Source organism: Vicugna pacos, chromosome 17 (assembly GCF_048564905.1).
Source record: "Vicugna pacos chromosome 17, VicPac4, whole genome shotgun sequence".
In the NCBI taxonomy this organism is placed as follows: Eukaryota; Metazoa; Chordata; class Mammalia; order Artiodactyla; family Camelidae; genus Vicugna; species Vicugna pacos.
Genome location: NC_133003.1, coordinates 38773473 through 38792620, shown reverse-complemented (window position 1 = coordinate 38792620; position 19148 = coordinate 38773473). Strand labels below are relative to the sequence as shown.

General features: G+C 40.0%; 1 protein-coding gene and 1 long non-coding RNA gene across 16 annotated transcripts in view; one reads left to right on the top strand and one right to left on the bottom strand.

Moving 5' to 3' along the window:
• The window catches only part of FOXP1 (forkhead box P1), a 560221-nt gene that overhangs the window by 325170 nt on the left and 215903 nt on the right, over positions 1 to 19148 (top strand). For 13 of the 15 annotated variants that reach the window (XM_072941702.1, XM_072941700.1, XM_072941694.1 and 10 more), the window contains one exon: positions 13050 to 13237. In XM_072941702.1, coding sequence (XP_072797803.1) covers positions 13061 to 13237 — 177 coding nt within the window. In that variant the 5' untranslated portion in view covers positions 13050 to 13060. Of the gene's footprint in view, positions 1 to 2701; positions 2778 to 13049; positions 13238 to 13521; positions 13542 to 19148 lie in introns of those variants that run through there. The other 2 variants (XM_072941699.1, XM_072941706.1) reach the window with 2 other exon arrangements.
• Positions 664 to 13207, bottom strand: LOC140686797 (uncharacterized). The gene is made up of 3 exons (XR_012060728.1): positions 13140 to 13207; positions 4239 to 4404; positions 664 to 990 (listed from the first exon to the last, which is right to left on the bottom strand). It is a non-coding gene; the product is annotated as an uncharacterized lncRNA (long non-coding RNA).

The following is a 19148-nucleotide window of genomic DNA, read 5'->3' as shown; positions in this document are numbered from 1 at the left end:
TATTGTAAACTCTGTTTATAATCCTTTACCATTAATCTAGTTCATCCAGGCTTTTAGGAATACAAATAAAAATGACGGTCAGGAGAACTCCTGGAAAAAAATTAGAAGTGTGGATAGTAGGTAATCAGCATTTTCAAGTGAAGATAGGGAACAGGGATGGGAGGACACAGCATTATGATGTTACTTCTTCATTTTTCCCTCTCTTGAGTTCCGCTGAGACATGGGATAAGGCACTTCCCTTCCCTGTCTCCTAGTCATCTTGGTCACTTGCGCGTGCGTAGAGTCGTGAGCTTGGAATTTGAGAACGTTCTGTTCCCAGAGTATTTGAGGAAGAGTCTCTGTGTTAGTTGTTCCAGCCGCCAGACTTGCATCATCATTCAGAGTTGAGCAAGACCGGGTTTCCTTCTCTAGGGCAGTGGAACAGCCTGAGCCCTAGAGGGCTTTCTAGGGCAGAAAAGGGAGCCCTCTCCACGTCCCTTCCCCGTGTGCATAAGGCAGTAACAGGTCCATGAGCCTGAGAAATTCCCTCCTCCTCGGGCACTGAACCCTCAGTGGAAATTTCTTCTCCAGACATTGAGGCCTTAGGGGCTTGTGTTGGTTTGGGAAAAGGAGACTGTCAGCAGAGAGGGACTTAGGAAACAAACCACAGCACAACAAAACAAAAACACCAAAGAAAGTGCTCTGTTACTTAGTGACTTTAGGGTTGTAGGAGGAATAAGATTATTGAAGCAGGAGGTGGAAACGAGCTGGAGAAGTTTAGACGTTTCCAGTGGAACTGAGGGTGAGGATCAGGGCTGGTGGGGATGACCAGTAAACATTTTGTTGCAGTTTTTAGACAGAGCTGGAAGTTCCAATAATTTGATTGTTACTAATATCATTGCCAGAATCCTCCCAGGTGCTTCTTTAGTTTTGTCTAATTTCATCTTCTTATTTTTGAATTCTGCTTTGGATATCCAGCAGTGTTTTGCTGTGCTTTGCACTGACATAAAGCTGAAATTTTAAAAAGTTAATTAACCAATTGTGAATGTAAGATATAGAGAAATTACAAACTGTTTCTCTGTATGCTTTTGCTAATAAAATTTCAACTAATGGAGGGATGTTATTCACACGTATCAAAATTAAGTAGTTTATTAATGTTAAAATATCTGCTAAATACGATTCAAACTATTGTTCTAATTGCAAATTGTATACCTAAATATAGTCTCTCCGATACAGCATGATAACTTTCTTATGATATACAACATGCTGTTTTACATGTCAGTACAGGTGAAACAAATTTTTGAAGATAAAACATTTCTTTGATTTTGTTAGTGGACACATTAAGTTTATCCATTCTTGGCTTTGAAGACCTAAGATTTCTTTGATAAGCTGACAACATGAACTCTTGAGTCTTTATATGTAACACCAACTGATGAATTTATTATACAATCTTTTTTAAGGGCAGAATCATCACTTGCTATAGTTTTGATTTTTGTGGAATGGGTAAGAATGCTGCAAATCTATTTGTCTGCGGATTCAGTGTGCTTAAGGGTATCTTGGAACAAGAAACTCGGGGAGAGAGGAGCATCAGGGTTTTCTTCTGGATAAAACATTCAAGATCAGAATCGGTGTTTGACCCATGTATTCTACTGATAAAAGAAGACGAGCCCAGGAAATGAATGCATGGTTACTCAAGCATGAAAATATTACAGACTTTTAAGGCTGTTACCAGATCCAACCGATAGTCACTTAAACCATGTCGATGCATTATTTTTATCTATAAGCCAAGAAGCAAAACGGTGTTGACTGAACTCTTGTTTGCTTCATTTAGGGCAAGGGGAGCTCTTTTTCTTAAAGGGGTCCATGCTTTTTTTTTTGTATGTTTTATTTCTAAATACTGTCACCAGTAAAGAGTTAACCGGATTTCACTTGATTTGCTCTGGCTTGTATGATCATGAGTAATGCGAGGTTGGTAACGGCAAATTGTTGTTTATAAGCAAACATGGCATTGTGCAAACAAGCAGGCCTGGTTTCCAACTGGTTTGATTTCATGGTGGTCAGCAGCTGATCTATGTAACATACAACCTTTCTGCCTCTCTAAATGTCAGAAGAATGACTGTTTGTTTATCTTGCCGTCTTTGCAGCTGTTTACTCTGTAATGCATTTACCTCGACCTTGATTCCCGAAGAGTGGCCCCTCTCTCCACCCCAGTTCTGTTTACATTAGTCCTGCCCCTGGTGTCACCTATGAAATCTGTTGATTATTCCACCTGGTTAATGTTAAATTGCTCTTGTAAGATGATGTGTTTGTTCATAAACACAAATGCTGGGCCCCTTGTTTACTGTACCCATGGCAGCAATCGTTATTAAACAAATACTGCTTTGTTTGCGGGTGTGAGCAGCAGTTTATCCTGCAAGGTCTGTCTTTAAAAACACACACACACATACACATATTTAAAAAAAAAACTTAAATGCTAGAATTTTGATAAAGAAAGAAAAAGGGGAACTTGTCCCTGGAATGTGGTTGAAACAGACTTAGGTTTGCTTTTCTTATCTTTTGCTTGGATGAAGGGGCTGGAGAGATTAGCGAGTTGTTTGGTTTTTCTAAGAGATTTCCTTAGTGTAATGATATCTATGCAGTTGTTTGCTTTTTGCAGAAGGGAGAGAGCTCTCCTGAAAGGCCACTAGCTCAGTAATAGAACATCAGATGGCTAGAAAACTCTTTGTGGAACAAACAAGGACTTAGAAGGTCTAGGAGAAAAAGTCTAGTGCTATGAACAAGGCAGTCACCTTCGAAAGGTACAGTCCTTGGATTTTGTATTGTGTATGTGTGTTGTGTGTTGTCCTGTGGGCTCCAGATGGATCCTCTGTGATGCATGTACTCTATCAAGTTTGAAAAGGGAAGATTAACTTTTACTTTAATATGTTCTGAATAATTCCTCTGTGATACAGAGACACCCTAACTTAGAGGAAAGCATGCAATTAATATGCAGTGATAGATTTTAAAAGCTAGTATTTTTATTCTTATCTGTTACACATACTTGTCTCATTTTAAAAACACACTCCTGCATTGTATCATTTCTCATTACGTAAAGCAGACCTTGTATCTCTTTATTCAGCTTGGGGGTAGATGTGTGTGTGTGTGAGACTGTTGTTCCTGGGACACTGGCAACCACGTTAGATAAGACCCAACAGAAGCCTGTCTTTTGTCGTGTTTTGCAAACAGCAGAGCAAACTCAGCTCACATCATCTTTGTTTTTTGTTTTTTAAACTGTTGTTTGTTGCTGCTTCTGAGTTTGCCTTGTGTTTCAACACTGGGCAGGGCTTGCTAGCGTTTCCTGTAAATTATAAGGATACACCACAGACTGGAATGAGGTGGAGGCTGAGGGGGGTGGTCATGCCCTTCAACAAATGGTGGTCTTTTATATCAGAAAAAGCCTGCTAATCTGTCTGTAAGAGAAACTTGGGGGTGGGGGCAGAGGGGAGTACATATATGCATATTGGAGTTTTTGAAGGATAAAGTTACATGATTGTCCCTTTCACACAACGGAGAAATGTACGGAACAGACTTCCGATGGCCTGCATTCATGAAGTTGCTGTGATGCTGTGAACTTATTGTTCACTTTGGCCACCAGAGCAGTTTGGGGCTGGAGGCAAAATGGGAGATACGTGAAGTGTGTCATTGAACATGCTGGTCATTAATCCCTGTTGGGAATCTGGCCCTATGTATATTGAATTCTATAAAATATAGAAATGGGGGAAAAAAAAAACCTCTGAACTGGTTGTTGGTCACTTTATTCTACTAGGTTCATTGTGAGAATTCAGCTGTTTGAATGTTCAAATCATGAAAGTCCAACAGGCTTTGTTGTTTCTCAAACTTAAAATCCGTTTTGTTCTGGAAAATTGCATTTTAATTACATTCCCTGGAACACCTGGCCCCGTCATCCCTGAAGCTTCAGGGGCTTCCTTGCGGCAAAGCAAACAGCCCAGAACTGGATTGGCAAATCTGCTTTTTGGTCTCCGTTTAATTATTTGAGCTCATCTGTATTAATATGCCAGGGAGTGGGTCTGTATACTCCTTTGCACTTGTTTCCTAGAGCAGCTTCTTTCTAACTTCCATCGTTTGCCCCCAGTTGCCATGATTACAGCACTTAAACCCTGATCTTCCGGGAGAGAGGGAACACAAGGCCAATGATCACCGAAGTTCTAAAAATATGTATTAGACATCTGGAACGTTTTAAGAGGTGGGATGGTTGTTACCTGCACTCCCTGCTGTCCGATAAAGATTACAGTGTCCCAGAAACTCTGGTTACCACAGGTCGCGAGAGGGAGGCAGCTCCGGTTTCTCTGAGCAGCTTTGCCTCCCTGGAATTCAGAATTGCCTTTTCCTTGAAAATGTGAAGTCTCCGGTCTAAACGTTGAAAGCCTGGTGGAAAAGGGAAACCATCTTTTTGTTAAGAACATAATTTTATTACCACCCTATTCTCTCTCCTCTGAGTCAGGAATTATGGGGAAAATTAAACGTCCTGTTATTTACCATCCTTCAGTCCCTCTGAGTTGTCCGTATAGGTAATAAATGTTCACCGTGGCTTTTGGTAGAGTTTTCCGTTGGTTGATGATCTTTGCATTTTCAGCCACTGGAACAGTCATACTTCTGTGAAGATGTAAAATGATTTTATGGCTCAAGTTCTCTTCTGAGTTTCAGAACTCCAGAATGGTTAGTCATTCCAAAGAAGTACAGGAAATAGAGTATTTTAAAAGTAGGAACATAAAAGGTGGTGACTACAAGCCCTTGATCTCATTTGATTGAGAGGTTGGACTTGGAGTTTTCTCTTGTGTAATCCTTTAGTTAAAAATTCAGCAATTATGTATTAAATTCCTGTTATGTGCAAGGCGTGTCTGAAAGTCAAGTTGGAGATAAAGTGATTTTTTGTTTTTAATTCTTATTAAACCAGTGGAGGTGGAGAGATGCAGAAGGAAATCATTAAACTCTTGAATGCCTTTTCTTCCTTTTAACTGATAAATATAAAGTGCTTCTGGTTTAATAGATAAATACAAACTAGTTCCTATTTCTTTTTTGTCCTTCTTTGAACTCAAAAGGTAACAGAGTTAATGTTATTACATGATTAATTATTACATTATTAACAGTGAACGTAATTTTCCTCCCAAACTTCCCACCAACTGAGGATGCCTTGCCTCAGTGAGTCCCCGAGTGACAGATTCTGTCCCTTTTAGATGCAGCCACACTGTGGCGTGTACCCATTCTGGCACCAAGCCCTGCGTTTCCTGCATTCTTGAAGGCCAGGGAGAGGAGTAGTTCCTTTTACACACAAATGCCAGTGCTTTCTAGAAGGGGAGCTCCTGGGGCTTATTTGTTTCTCCTTCTGTGCGAGGCCCAGTCTGTGACCTGCGTGATAATCTCAATCTCTACGAACCTAAGATGTGTGCAGATTCCAGTTTTGCCCAGATCTCTCATATGACTCAATAAGTGGCCACTTTTTTTAAGATGCGTTTGACCATTTCATTGCTCCTGAACTTATTCTTCCGTAAGTGCTAAATGAAATTCCAGATTTTTAGAGATAGGTCTAGACATCTCCAGTGCACGATTAAGTTGATAATACATAAATCATTTTTAACAACAGGTAATATGCATAATTTATGGTGTTACAGTGCTATCTTTTTGATATTTATGATGGATAATGCTCAGTTTTTGCCCTCATATTACTGCTTTAAATTATACCACAAGAAAATTAATGAGAAAGTAGATTTATGGGTTTCATTTGTTTGTCAATTCGGAAATTAATTGGGTGTTAATTTTAGCCGTCCCTCATCAGACCAGGACTTTAGTCTGTGTGCGTTACTTTGTATTCATTGTGACTTACTTCCCATTTACTGTGGGTCACTAGCTTTGCATACATTAAAATAGCCCTCCGGCTCATTCCCTTGATTACTTTTTGAACTGCCATGCATTAGAACATTTACGCCTTTCTGTTATAATTATGAAAATTTGGTATTGGAAGATGGTGCATTCTTAACACAGTTTCAATCCCGTGACTTCCCTTCTTAAACTTGGTTCTGGGATGTTCTTTCCAAGAAATGGGACGCCTGCCGGTGGGGGCAGTGGGTGGACAGACAGTGGTGTCTGGAGGGTTCACTGGCAGTTTGTGGAAGTGATCTCTGATGAGCAAGTAATCAGCTATGGTCGCTGTGTTTCTCCTGTTTTGTTCTTCCCCTCCCCTTCTTCTGTCTTGAAGAGTGCTCTAGGAGACTCCCGCTTGTAGACAGTCATTCAGTATCTTGGGCCAGCTGTGGCCCCTCCATCATGCTCTTTCTTCACCTGCTTCCTTAACCCCCTACATTTCACTTGGAATCCCCTCCACCAGCCCTTCATGTCCTTACTGCTACCTGCTCCAGTAGCACGCATCTTGCTGGGTAAAGGGTGGTCAATTGAAAGGCATGTGCCACGCTTTAGGAAACGTAGAGCCTTCTACCGAGAGGCTCTGTCTTCCATCTGGAAGCTTTCTGTGGCTTGGTTTCCTAATCTGAATGAGAATAACACCCACAAAAGGAATTAAGTCCCAGGTGGCTTAGTATCTCAGGCCACCCTACTGAACTATTATAAGGGATGGGGGGTTCCCTTAGCTATATCCTGCTCCTTAAAACTCAGTTGTACGCATCGTGTTGCCAGGTACATCTTTTGCGCATTTAAAGGGAACCAGTTCATTTACCTAGTAAGACCCAGAAGTACATGTTGGCTTTATATCTTAATACAGGCAAGTTTTTCTTCTTTCCTGAACTACATGAACCTGATGGTTAAAGATTTTGAATCTTCACCATGAAACATGAGTATTTTAAAGAGTACTTCTTTTAGAAGTAGAGTTAGCCCTACTCCACCCCTCATTCTTGACCCATCCACAAACCCTGCATGGAGTATGACCAACGGTGGAGTCAGAGCCACGCGATCAAGATTTCTAAACTACAGACATCCCCTCGCTTTGCCTTATTAAGCTTCATGGATACTGTTCGTTCTTTCTTTCTTTCTTTCTTTCTTTCTTTCTTTCTTTCTTTCTTTCTTTCTTTCTTTCTTTCTTTCTTTCTTCCTTCCTTCCTTCCTTCCTTCCTTCCTTCCTTCCTTCCTTTTCTCTTCTCTTCTCTTCTCTTCTCTTCTCTTCTCTTCTCTTCTCTTCTTTTCTTTTTTAAATAAATTGAAGGTTTGTGGCAACCTTGGGTGGAGCAAGTCTGTCAGCCCCATTTTTTCCAGCAGCATTTGCTCAGTTTGTGTCTCTCTGTCACATTTTGGTAGTTTTCACCATATTTCAAACTTTTTAATTATCATTATATTTGTTAGAGTGATCAGTGATCTTTGACGTGACTATAGCAAAAAAGATTATGACTTCCTGAAAGCTCAGGTGGTAGTTAGCATCTTTTAGCAATAAAGTCTTTTTTAATTAAGATATGTACCTTGTTTTTCAGACATAATGCTATTACACACTCAGTAGACGACAGCATGGTGTAAACGTAACTTTGATATGCACTGGGAAACCAAAAAAACTGACTCGCTTTATTGCAATATTCACTTTATTGCAGTATTTGCTTTATCATGGTGGGCTGGAACCAAACCTGCATGTCTTTGAGGGATGTCTGTGTAGAAATTCACACAGTCTCTCTATTCTTAGAGTTGTCCTCTTCCTCTGCCCTCCTGTCCTCCCTTCTTTCTTTCCTCCCTCACTTCTTTCCTTCCATCTTTCCATTCTTTTTTTCTCAGAGCTTCTGTTATCTCCTCAAGAAGCATGCCACTTTCCTTCTTTCTTTACACATGGATGAACGATGAGAAAGACGGTTTTTCTTTTCTGGAAGAGGGTGGAGCGGGAGGACCCTGTTATCACTCTAATCATTTTCCTAAAAAGTGATTTCACCATTAACTTTTCTTCTCCTCTCCCCACAGAAGGAGAAATACATTTTACAAAACTATGTTTGGTTAAATTTACACATCCTTTCATGAACAGACCAAGTTCTTTAAGGGCATTTATTCTGCTTCATATAAATAATTGATCAGCCAAGTTAATTTACTTCTGCCTGACTTGGTCAACCTTAATTAACTGCCCTGGAATCAAGACTGAACTTTCTGTTAGCTTAAAATCTTTCACAAGCATGATAACAAGGGCTTTATTTTCCTTAAATTTTCAGCATCAACACTGTAACCAAGGAAATAATCATAATAATAAAGCATTGCTTTAATTTACTATAAATACATTGGCCTGGCCATTATGAATTTTCCAGAATACTTCCAGAGAGCAGCTCGGTTGGCAACGACAATAAATAAACATGCTAAACTCAGTTCTTATCCTTCCTACAAGTCCCTCCAGCACAGAGATCGATCTTTTGAAATCAGTAGCTCTGTCATGTTTCCAAGCAAGATGAGAAGCGGGCCATTTTGGCTTCCTTAAGCTTTCTGACATCTGTGTGACTGAAGCATCAGCTTTTGTATGGTTGTGTTGAATGGATTGTATGTGATTTAAACACGCCCCGCTCCTTCAGAGAAGCTCCTTTCAGAGGAAGGTTTGGTTTTGTTTCTGGAGGAAGGACTTGTTAGTGTGTATGGCATGGCCATGCCCTCCAGGTGCCATGCCTTTCACATTCAGGCACTTGGCTGATTGTGCCTCATTTCTTGTTTTCAGTTTGTTATGGAACAAAGCGGTTCATTGGCTCCAGGGAGTCCCAGAAGGAAGTGGAGTTACATACACTGGGCACCTGAGACAGCACCCAAGAAAAGAGGGTGCAGCGTTCTAAGTTAAAGAACACGGATGCCCCTCCCGTGACTTGATTTAGACGACGTTAAAATTGTAAAGCTCAGTAGAAAAAGACACATACATTTGTTGGCTGAAGAATGTTGACACTTTCATCTTTGTATTTTAGATGCTTTTCCTGGTCCCCTGGCCACCCCCTGATGTCTTTTTAGGTTTTTACTTCTTTTTTTTCCCCCTTGGTTTAGGAATTCACCACCTAGCACAGGACTTTGCAAACTGGAAATTCTTTTATCATTTATTGAATGGCGAAGTTCACGTCTGCCACGGGGAATGATTCTGACTGCATCTGTTCCTTAACCTCTGGGATTTAGTTTTCTTATCTGTAAAATGGGACTAGCATTTCCTGCCTTTTCTCCCTCAGAGAATTCTTCTGAGTTTGCAGAGGACATCAGAGGGCTTTGTAGTTTGTGCAGCGAGATGCAGATAGAAAGGCTTATTAAATGGCTTGGAACATTCCGTAGAAAGAAAAACTGCCAGCCCGGATATTGTTAGAAAGGTTCTTAGACATCGACACTCCTCATTTTTCACATGTGCTTTTCAAAAACCTGTTTTCTCCTGATTGGCGTGGGAGATGATGGGAAAATTTAAATCTTCCAACCGACATACTACTGTTAGCACTTGACTAATTAAGGACATCCTCGGACCAAAATAATCCTTTATGCAATTTTGGTCCCAAAGCCCGCACTCTCACAAACCTGGTTCCCAAGCCAAGCTGCTTGGCTCCATGCCTGCAAAACTTGTACTGGAGGACTTGGCAGTCTTCTTTGGAACTGCAGGGAGCAAAACCTTCTCATCAAATCGGGTGTTGGGGATTGTTGTTAACTCCACCCACCATGATAGTGTCAAACCCAGGACACAGGAGTGGGGCTGGTCTCTTCGACACCTGTCTGCAGGTCTGGGCTCGTCACCGTCACATGGCTGGAAAGCAGCGTTCTGCCTGCAGCTCTGCTCCCCGAGGACAGGGTATTTGGCTCAATAACGCCCCATTCTGAGGGCAGGTATAGAGTTTAGGTCTAGACGATGTTTTTGTTTGTGCGGGGTGGGAAATCCCTGATGTGGGAAGGCTTTCCAGAAGCTTAAAACAATTTTTTTTTCTTTTCTCTTTAAAAATACTTGTGATATAGCCTAAGAATTAAATAAGTTTCCTTGCTAAGCACTCGAAGACAATTGTTCTCTCCCTTAAATATCTAAACACTGTTTTTTCCTTAGCTTCGGTATAGATGGGTAAGTTTTTAGAAGACAAACTAAAACACTGGGGGGAAAGTACCTACATTTCACAAACTGACTTTTTAAAATTTTTGGTTAGGAACTGGGTACTTGCATTGCCTTATTCTGGCATCTTAGAGAAAGTTTTAGTTTTTTGGTAAATTTTTTAGCCTACAGAAGTAAGGCTATGAATGCAATTTTTAAAGGGCTATAATTACTGGAATATGTGATCGAAAGAGATGAGAGTGAATCAGCTGTTGTGTCTTGAGTTTGTTTCCCACTTGTTAACCAAAAATGCCATTCTTAGTCCAATTCAGAATTGAATTAACTTTAAAAAAATATGTCTTCTGGGTTTATGAAGTTTGTAGTTAAGTTGGCTCATACTATGCACTGAAAGGAAATAAAGACAAGAGGTATTCTGCTGTTAATTTTTCCATTTTGTGTGTGTGTGTGTGTGTTTAAGTTTATAGAAAAGAGACTTCTAATTTCTAACAAGAGGGCAGCCCCTTCCAAAGATGCCCCAAGTGGTTAAATTTCTCTTTTGTCACATATTTCATGTGTTGGGGAAGAAATCTGTAGTACTGGTTGTAAATGTGTCTTTCTACGATTCAGATCAATTTGTGTAAAAGTGTTCCTCCCTTTTATCTAGGATTGGTATTTCACATTTCTGTCTTAATTATTCAGGCATTTCTCAGCTCTGATGTTTGGACTGTCATCTTCTTTTGGTGACTTGTTTCCTAGCCCATGACCTTGGAGTGTGACCCTGGCGTTTTCACTGTTTGGCCCCCACTGCACCTCCACTTTAAGAAAACATAGTTAAGGACTGTGACATCAGACTGAACTTGTTCACATCCTGATTCCACCATTAGTAGCTGTGATATGCTGGGCAAGTTAAAATAAGTCTCACAGAGGCTTAGTCTTCTCATCTGTCTACTGGGGCTAGGAATTGTCATGAGACCTAAGTTGAACGTAAATCTCCTGTAGTAGGGCCTGGCATGACACTGGTGATCAGTAGATGGTAACGATAGATATTAGCAAGTATTATCTGTCTTCTGTCTTAATTGGACATCTTTACTGAGAGCTGAATTGGCTCCCAGGGATAATGGTTTTTTTGTACCTAGGGTTTAACAAGGACAGTGAAATGTATTTACACGTAGGCCATATTCTCTAGTGACTTGTCTTGGACTGCGGTAGTTCCCCCCTTATCCGCAGCTTCCATCTCTGAGGTTCGTTACCTGTGGTCTGAAAATATTAAATGGAAAGTTCCAGAAATAAATGATTCATAAGTTTGAACTTCCACACCATTCTCAGTGTGATGAAATCTCCCACTGTCCTGCTCCAACCCACCTGGGATGGGAGTCATCCCTTTGTCCAGAATTTCCTACCCATTTGTCACCTAGTAGCCATCTCAGTTGTGTCCTGGTATCTCTGTGCTTGTGTTCAAGTAACATCGGTTTCACTTAATAATGGCCCCAAAGTGCAAGACTAGGGATGTGCCAAAGAGAAGCCATCAAGTGCTTCCTGTGAGTGAAAAGGGAAAAGTTCTCAACTGAATAAGGAAAGAAAAACAATCATATGGTAAAGTTGCTAAGATCCATGGTAAGAACACATCTTCTATCCATGAAATGGTGAAGGGAAAAAAAGAAATCCGTGCTAGTTTTGCCATCGTACCTCCCACTGCAAAAGTTATGGCCACAGTGCATGATAAGTGCTTGTTTAAGATGGAAAAGGCATTATTGTGTACAAAGTATTTTGAGAGACAGACCACATTCATGTGACTTTCATTACAGTGTATTGTTATAACTGTTCTCTTTTCTTGTTAGTTATTGCTGTTAATCTCTTGCTGTCCTTTATGTATAAATTAAACTTTATCATAGGTATATATGTGTAGGAAAATACCTATCGGGGTTGGTCCTGTGTGTGGTTTCAGGCATCCACTGAGGGTCTTGGGACATATCCCCCATGGATAAGGGGGGATGCACCTCTGTGTGTGTGTGTGTGTGTGTGTGTATGTTTATCTGTCTGTCTGTCTGTCTGTCTGTTTGTGTATCTACCTACCTACCTATCTGTATTTTTTTTTAATTTGAAGTTCAGTGCTTTCAAATTCCGAACTTTTCTTTGGTCTGCCTAAGCAAAAATAAACATAAGGAAGCTCAGACCTTTCAGGCCTTAAACCATACTAGAGGTTAGCAAGCCAGCGTGAGAAACACCTAATTTAAGGGGGGAGGTAATTAGGTTTACTTATTTTTATTTTATTTTTGGAGGAAGTACTGGGGATTGAACTCAGGACCTTGTGTATGCTAAGTATGTACTCTACCACTTCAGCTATACCCTCCCCCTCAAGAAACACCTAATTTTGAATGGGACTTCTCAGGACAGTTTTAACCATAAGACAAAGATCAGAGTCAATTTATTTAGCTTCTGAAAACGGGGACTTTTTTCCTTCTCTCTTAAAATTGGCCTGTCTTATTGGAATGGCCAATTTTGAAGAGTTTCACTACCTGAATGATTCCAAGGGGTATGAATCTTTAAAATGCTTTTTGGGTTTTGACTGTTAAGAGTTTTCAGCACGGATTACCTCAGGGGGCCTCCTGGTAATGTGTGTCATCTCCTGATAGACTGAATTGGGAGAATATTTCTCTAAGAGTGTAACCTTCTACATAGAGCCTGCGTGTACTAAAATTTAATGTTATACCTGACATACTGTGTAGAATGACTTACCGGTTTCTGAGCAAAACATCCAGATAGAATCAAAGAAATTTAACCATAAATTCTAGGTTCACATGTAATCATTTGTTTTTTCCAAGGGGGAAAAGATAGCATAAGAATGATACTCAGAAAAGTTAAATTTGGACCAGCAGTTCCATGCTCAAAAATGAGACAATGGGACCACTAAATGAGGGATACATTGAGTGAAAGAAAATGACAACTGTTTACAGAATTTGGCAACATTTAGGGCAGGGCCCTTCTCCTTGTGCTCAACAACTGTGTTAACAGCTGCTTTTTTCTTTCTCCCCCCCTCCCCCCGCCCCGCCCTCCTGAAAAATCCTTCTATCAGGTTTTTGAGTCATGATGCAAGAATCTGGGACTGAGACAAAAAGTAACGGTTCAGCCATCCAGAATGGGTCCAGCAGCGGCAACCACTTACTAGAGTGTGGTGGTCTGCGGGAAGGGCGGTCCAACGGAGAGACGCCGGCCGTGGACGTGGGGGCGGCCGATCTCGCCCACGTGCAGCAGCAGCAGCAGGTACCGTGCGCCGGCGTCGGGCCGCGGAGAGGGGGCGTGGGCCAGTCCTGCCGGGGAGTGTGCCACCCCAGCTCTACTCACCCGGCGGTCTGTCTGACTGTCAGCAGCATCTTTTAAGCCACTCAGTGCGCTCGGGTCCTGGTGGTTGGCTTTGAGAGACTTGATTCTCCAGCCCTTGGGAGCTCAGTCCAGGAAGCCCCCTCCTTCTTGGTGAATGGTAGTTGAGAATGAGATTGGGTGGACTTCTGGCCCCTTCCTTCCAGCCCCACCTGTGTCAGCCTCACGTGTAACTACTTGCAATCAAGTGAGTCTTTGGGGATAGGGTTTCCAATGCTTGAATCAAATAAATTAAGAAATAAACAGGCTTAAAAAGCCTCATGATGAAGGAAACAAAATAAGGGATTAAGTAGACAAGAGAAATAAGGGCTATAAGAGAGAAAAGTAGGTAAAGAAGGAAAGTAGAAATAAATAGAAATACCCAACCAGAATTGGGTAAAAAGAAACAACGAGACATCAGTAACACGAGCATCAGTGGGGGTTGCATTGGATCTATGGATTGTTTTGGGTAATGTGGCCATTTTCATGGTGTTGGTTCTTCCAGTCCAAGAGCACAAGAAATCTTTCCATTTCTTTCTGTCCTTTTTGTTTTCATAGTATAGGTAACCTCCTTGGTTAAATTTATTTCTGGTATTTTGTTGGTTTTGTTATAATGGAAATGCCTCTGCCAGTTATAAAATTCTGGTTTCTGAAGTGAACAAAAAGTGAAAAGAGGACTGCAAATGGCAAGATATCTTTCTTTTTTATGGGTGAGTTGTATTCCATTATATGTATATATGCTACATCTTCATTATCTATTCAACTATTGATGTGCACTTAGGATGCTTCATATCTTGGCAATTATAAATAATGTTGCTGTTAATAGCAGGATGTACATATCTTTTTGAATTGATTCTTATTTTGTGGTTGGCTTTATTCCTTTGATAACTATATAAGTTTAAAAGGCTAAAGCTCTAAACGTTCTTAGAAACAATGAACAGTACATATATGTAAATTTAAAAAATTATATGTGCAGTTAAAAAAAAAAAGATCTATCAAGCCATGAAAGACATGGAAGAAATTTAAAAGGCATTAGTAAATGAAAGAAGCCAGTCTGAAAAGGCTGCAAAGTGTATGATTCCAACCAAATGACATTCTGGAAAAGGCACAGCTACAGAAACAATAAAAAGATCGTGGTTTCCAGGGGTTTGGGGAGAAGGAGGGAGGAATGAATGGATGGAGCACAAGGGATTTTTAGGGCAATGAAATTATTCTGTATGATAGTATAGTGGCAGCTACATGTCATTATGCATTTGTTGAAACCCATCGAATGTACAACATCAAGAGTGAACCCTTAATGTAAACTGTGGACTTTGGTTGGTGCATCAGTTGTACCAAATATGCCCCACTGATGAGGAATATTGAGGATAGGGGAGTATATATGTGTGGGTGGGGAGGGCTTTGTGCAAACTCTCTGTATTTCCTGCTCAATTCTGTTGTGAACCTGAAGCTTCTCTAAAAGAATAAAGTCTATTATAATTAATTAATTAATTATATAATTATTTACTTATATAGTTAATTAATTAATTTAACAGGGGGGAAAAAAGAAATTGCTTGTTGCTGCCTGGAGGAATTTAGGGAGATGGGCCACTTACAAATGTTTCTTATATACGTATGACAATTGGTATGTGGTTAAATCCTATTAATGTTTTAAATTATCTCTTATTGGTGGCTCCTAAAAATGCATATACATTGGGACATACTCATTACTCTAATATCCTTCGTAGGCATTCAAGTGGGTACCTTGGAGTGACTGGTAAAATATTTCCAAATGGTAAAGGGTCTGACCCAGAAAATGGGGTTGTGTGGCCAAAGTGTTGATGCGGATTCAAGTAAGTAAATAGCAATTGCTTGAAGACAGGCACTGTCTTCCCAGCTTCTCTTGGAATCAGGAAATAGTATTTGTTTTTTGTTAATGACAATGGATGGTTTTTGTTCCATTTTAGTGTTTGATTCATTTATTCAGTACAAAGTAAAGGTGCCACTTGGAAAAAGATGAAAAAAGAATGGTGTCTTTGGGCCTTTTTGAGTGTAACAAATTGTTGAGGAAAGAGGGAAGAGAAAGACAAAGGCAAACCTTTTCTCAAACTCTTTTCTTGGACTCTGTATCAGAGAAGCAAAGGCAATCCCTTCTTTTATTAGGGACGTAGCCTTTGACAGGCTCTAAAGCAACTTTCATTTCCTCCTTGCTAAGAATTTTTAAAAACAAGAAATCATTAGATTGTTATTCTATGTGATCTTGGTGGTACCAGCATGAGACAATGGAATCTGTCAGGGAAAAGATGCAACAGAGAGAAAGAAAAGGAAACTAACGGACAAGCTCAGTTCTTAATTCAGAGAACTTCATTTATGTGGTTTGACCTTCTTTTACTGGCAGCTCAAACCTGATTGTACCTGCTTTTTGGGCATCACCTCAGCTGGGATTTATGATGCATGTTGTGTATAAACTTTGGGCATTGTAAAAACTTTGAGCATTTGCGTTAGTGCAATGGCCAAATTCTAACCAATGAGATTGTTGACAAAACCAATCAGTAAATGGTAGAAAGGTATCCGTGTATTTGTGTATTTGTTCATGTGAGATTCTGAGACTTTTATGGTTATATTGAGAATAAGTAGTTGGTAATTTGGAGTGCCATTTTCTATGTCCTTACTACACAGAGGCCAAGATCAACTGTTTCTTTATGGAGCAGTTGAAGTGGGACTATTGACTGATGTGGTATGAATCCAGGTAATGAGTATTTAGTGTATGTTAATTAGATAAATGGGAAATTCACTTCTGAGTTTTATCTGAAGGACTGAAAATTATTTGCTATCTCAAAGAGGTAAGCCAGCTAAAAATTTAACTTGAATACCATTAACACACACACACACACACACACACACACACACACACACACCCCTCACAGAAGAAGTTGTGTAAGTGCATTTAACAGCATCTTCTTTGAAAACCATCAGTAGCAAAATTACTTGTTCACGTCTCCCCTCTTTATCTTGGCTGTGACCGCTTTGGAAACTACGTTGTGGGTTATTGATACAAAGGTCAGTACCTTTTGATTGCACTTCGAAGGGCTTTTAATATTTTTACAACAATTTTATTTCTCTTTGCCACTGATATGTTTTGGGAAGGAAAAAAGCAGTTGGGTCTATCATTGTGGCTAAAACCCCACATATTGTGGTTGGCAGGCCTTTTCGGTCTTTTAAAATAAAATACTGACAGCTGTGTGAGTTCCCTAAGTGTATGAGGAGGCTCTTAACAGGTTGTTGGGGAAAAGAAAATCTGTAGATGAAATAAGAAAAAACTACCGGATTGCAAAAGTTTTACAGGACGAACGTTATCAGTTTTCCTCCAGACTGAAAGCTGCAACAATTAAACAGTCGGGAGAAAACCAAGCGTCAGCGTGATGGACGTGGGTTGTTTTCGTCATTTTTATTCTACAGGTTTTTACTTGAAGTGAGAATACCAGCAGTGAGAAAATCACAGCCATGCTGAATTCATTACCGCGGTAGTCACACAAAACCACGGATAAAATTTCAATAACTGCAGGCCACAGTTGAGTAAACAGTTGCACTGAAATTTAATTCCTGTTGACTTTTCCCCCATTCCTCGCCAGGGGCACATTCTGATTCTGTAGTACAAAGACAACAGGGGTTACAGCTTTGATTAATGTAGGACAGTGGAAGAGAATTAGAACTGTAAAATATGTTAGAAGTCCATGGAACAAAAAGGTCTGGCTTTAAACGGTTTGGTATAAAAATGAGTTAATTGTGCCGTGTATGAAACTGAATGTTACAGGATTTTCCAGTTGTACCAGTACAGTCATTGATGACATAGGGAGAATTTTTACCTAGTGCCAGGGTTTCAAATAAGTAAATGCAAGCCTTTCCCTATTTAATCCATATTACCAAAAATGATTACAAATGAGAGCAGGTACCCCGTTAGGAGGAAGAATTTTCCCAAAGATTCTCTGTGGGGTGAGTGACTTTGGTGCTGGGTTTGATCTATAAGTTGGCTAAATTGGATCCAAACAGAATTTAAAAAAAAATTACATAGTTGATAACCCAGAAAAATGGGAGGAACCTGGCTTTTCCATTTTCTCTAGGAAAATCAGATCTGGTAACTCTGGCTGGTATTCCTACGAGGGTAACAGTTGTTGGGAGGTGAATGGCTACTGAATCAGGGAGCCTGCAGCCGTCCAGCTGGCCTGAGTGCCCATCCAGTACCTTTGCTCCCTTGTGCCCTGTAGGCAGTGGGGTTGGTGATTCTGGAAGTTGCCATCATCACTCAGAAGCCACCAGCCAAGGAGAGGTGCTGCTGTTAGCTCCAGGAGACTGCCCACACACACACAAACCTTCCTTCCTCAAAACTAAATGTATTATCCCTGCAATGATTCAACTCTACTTACATCTGGGCCATGAAACTGTTCTAACAATTGTTTTCTAATAATATAATTTGATAGAGATTCCGAACATTTTCTTTTAGCCATTGAGTAATTCTTTACCCAATCCCATAACTGCTTTTTATTTCCTATTATGCCTGCCCCATTTCTAGGTCTGTAAAAGTTCTGTATTGGATATGCACTACTCCATTATGAAACTCAGCAACAAATACTATTAGCAATTACTGAAGTTTTTTTTTCCCCCTTAAAGAAAGGATTTTAAAATGTCCAGAGCAATTTCATAAACTGTGTGGATTAATGCATTTTAAAAGTCTTGAATTTTAGAAAGCAGAATTTTATTTCCATATTGCTGCAAATGAGAGCTTTTTCAGATAAGCATATTACATAGAGCATAATGTTTAGAAGTTTCTCCATATACAGCATATGCTGTCAGGTCAATTAACAGAATGCATACTAGAAAATGTTTATTCAATAAAAATGAATAGCTGTTAAATAAAACAGCTATTTAACAACATTCCATTTAATGATGGGCTTTTTTGCTTTTTTTCTTTTTTGGTACCACCTGGCACTTTTATTGTCTGCAAATCAGTGTAGGCAAAGCTTTGGTTGCTAGGGTTTTGAGGTGTGGCTATGGTTTTATATGAGAAGGGCAGTTGAGAAGTAGTCTGTGAGAAAGACATTAAAAAAGGCTAAACTACACATGGAATTTAAAGATATGTTATTTGGAGCGTGTGGCTAAATGATGTATTTACTTCATATAGCCTCTTTGACATTTGGTTTAAGGTGCTGGAACTATTAACCCAAAAGATAGTGCTACCTGTTTCATGTTAATAATGTAAAAGGAAAAGAGAAAACATTCAATGACTCTTGAGGAGGTAAAAGAGATAGAAAGGGTAGGGAGCTCCTGCAAAATCACGAAAGGGAAGAAAGAGGAGCCACTGAGTTGAACTGTGCCAATGAGCGAGGTTAAAGATTAGTGATTACACAGGGCCAGAGAAACTCAGAAATTCTCTTCATTGTCAAAATGGCAGAATGAATCGCTTCCTTCAGTTTTTGTTACTGAAGTTACTAGTGGATGTTGAACAGAACAGGGAAGTTATCCTGCCAACATTTCAAATTTTAACTGCCTCTGTGAAAAGCAGTGCCTGGAAGAAATAGCTGTGTTTGGGTGGGCAGGAAGCGCATATGAACAGAGCCTTCCCTATGGTTCTCAAGCTTACCCATCTTCCTGTGGGACCACGTCAAATCCTAGTGGCCGTTTTTGCCTTGTTTCTTATTCTGCAGAGGGAAGCCCAGGTGATTAGGTATGGATCTGTAGGTACAAAGATGAGGTATCAATGACCAGTTCAGTCTTACTATTCTTTTTACCTTTGAGAAAGGTTGCTTATGAACTTTGTAGAGAATACACTTAAGTGGAC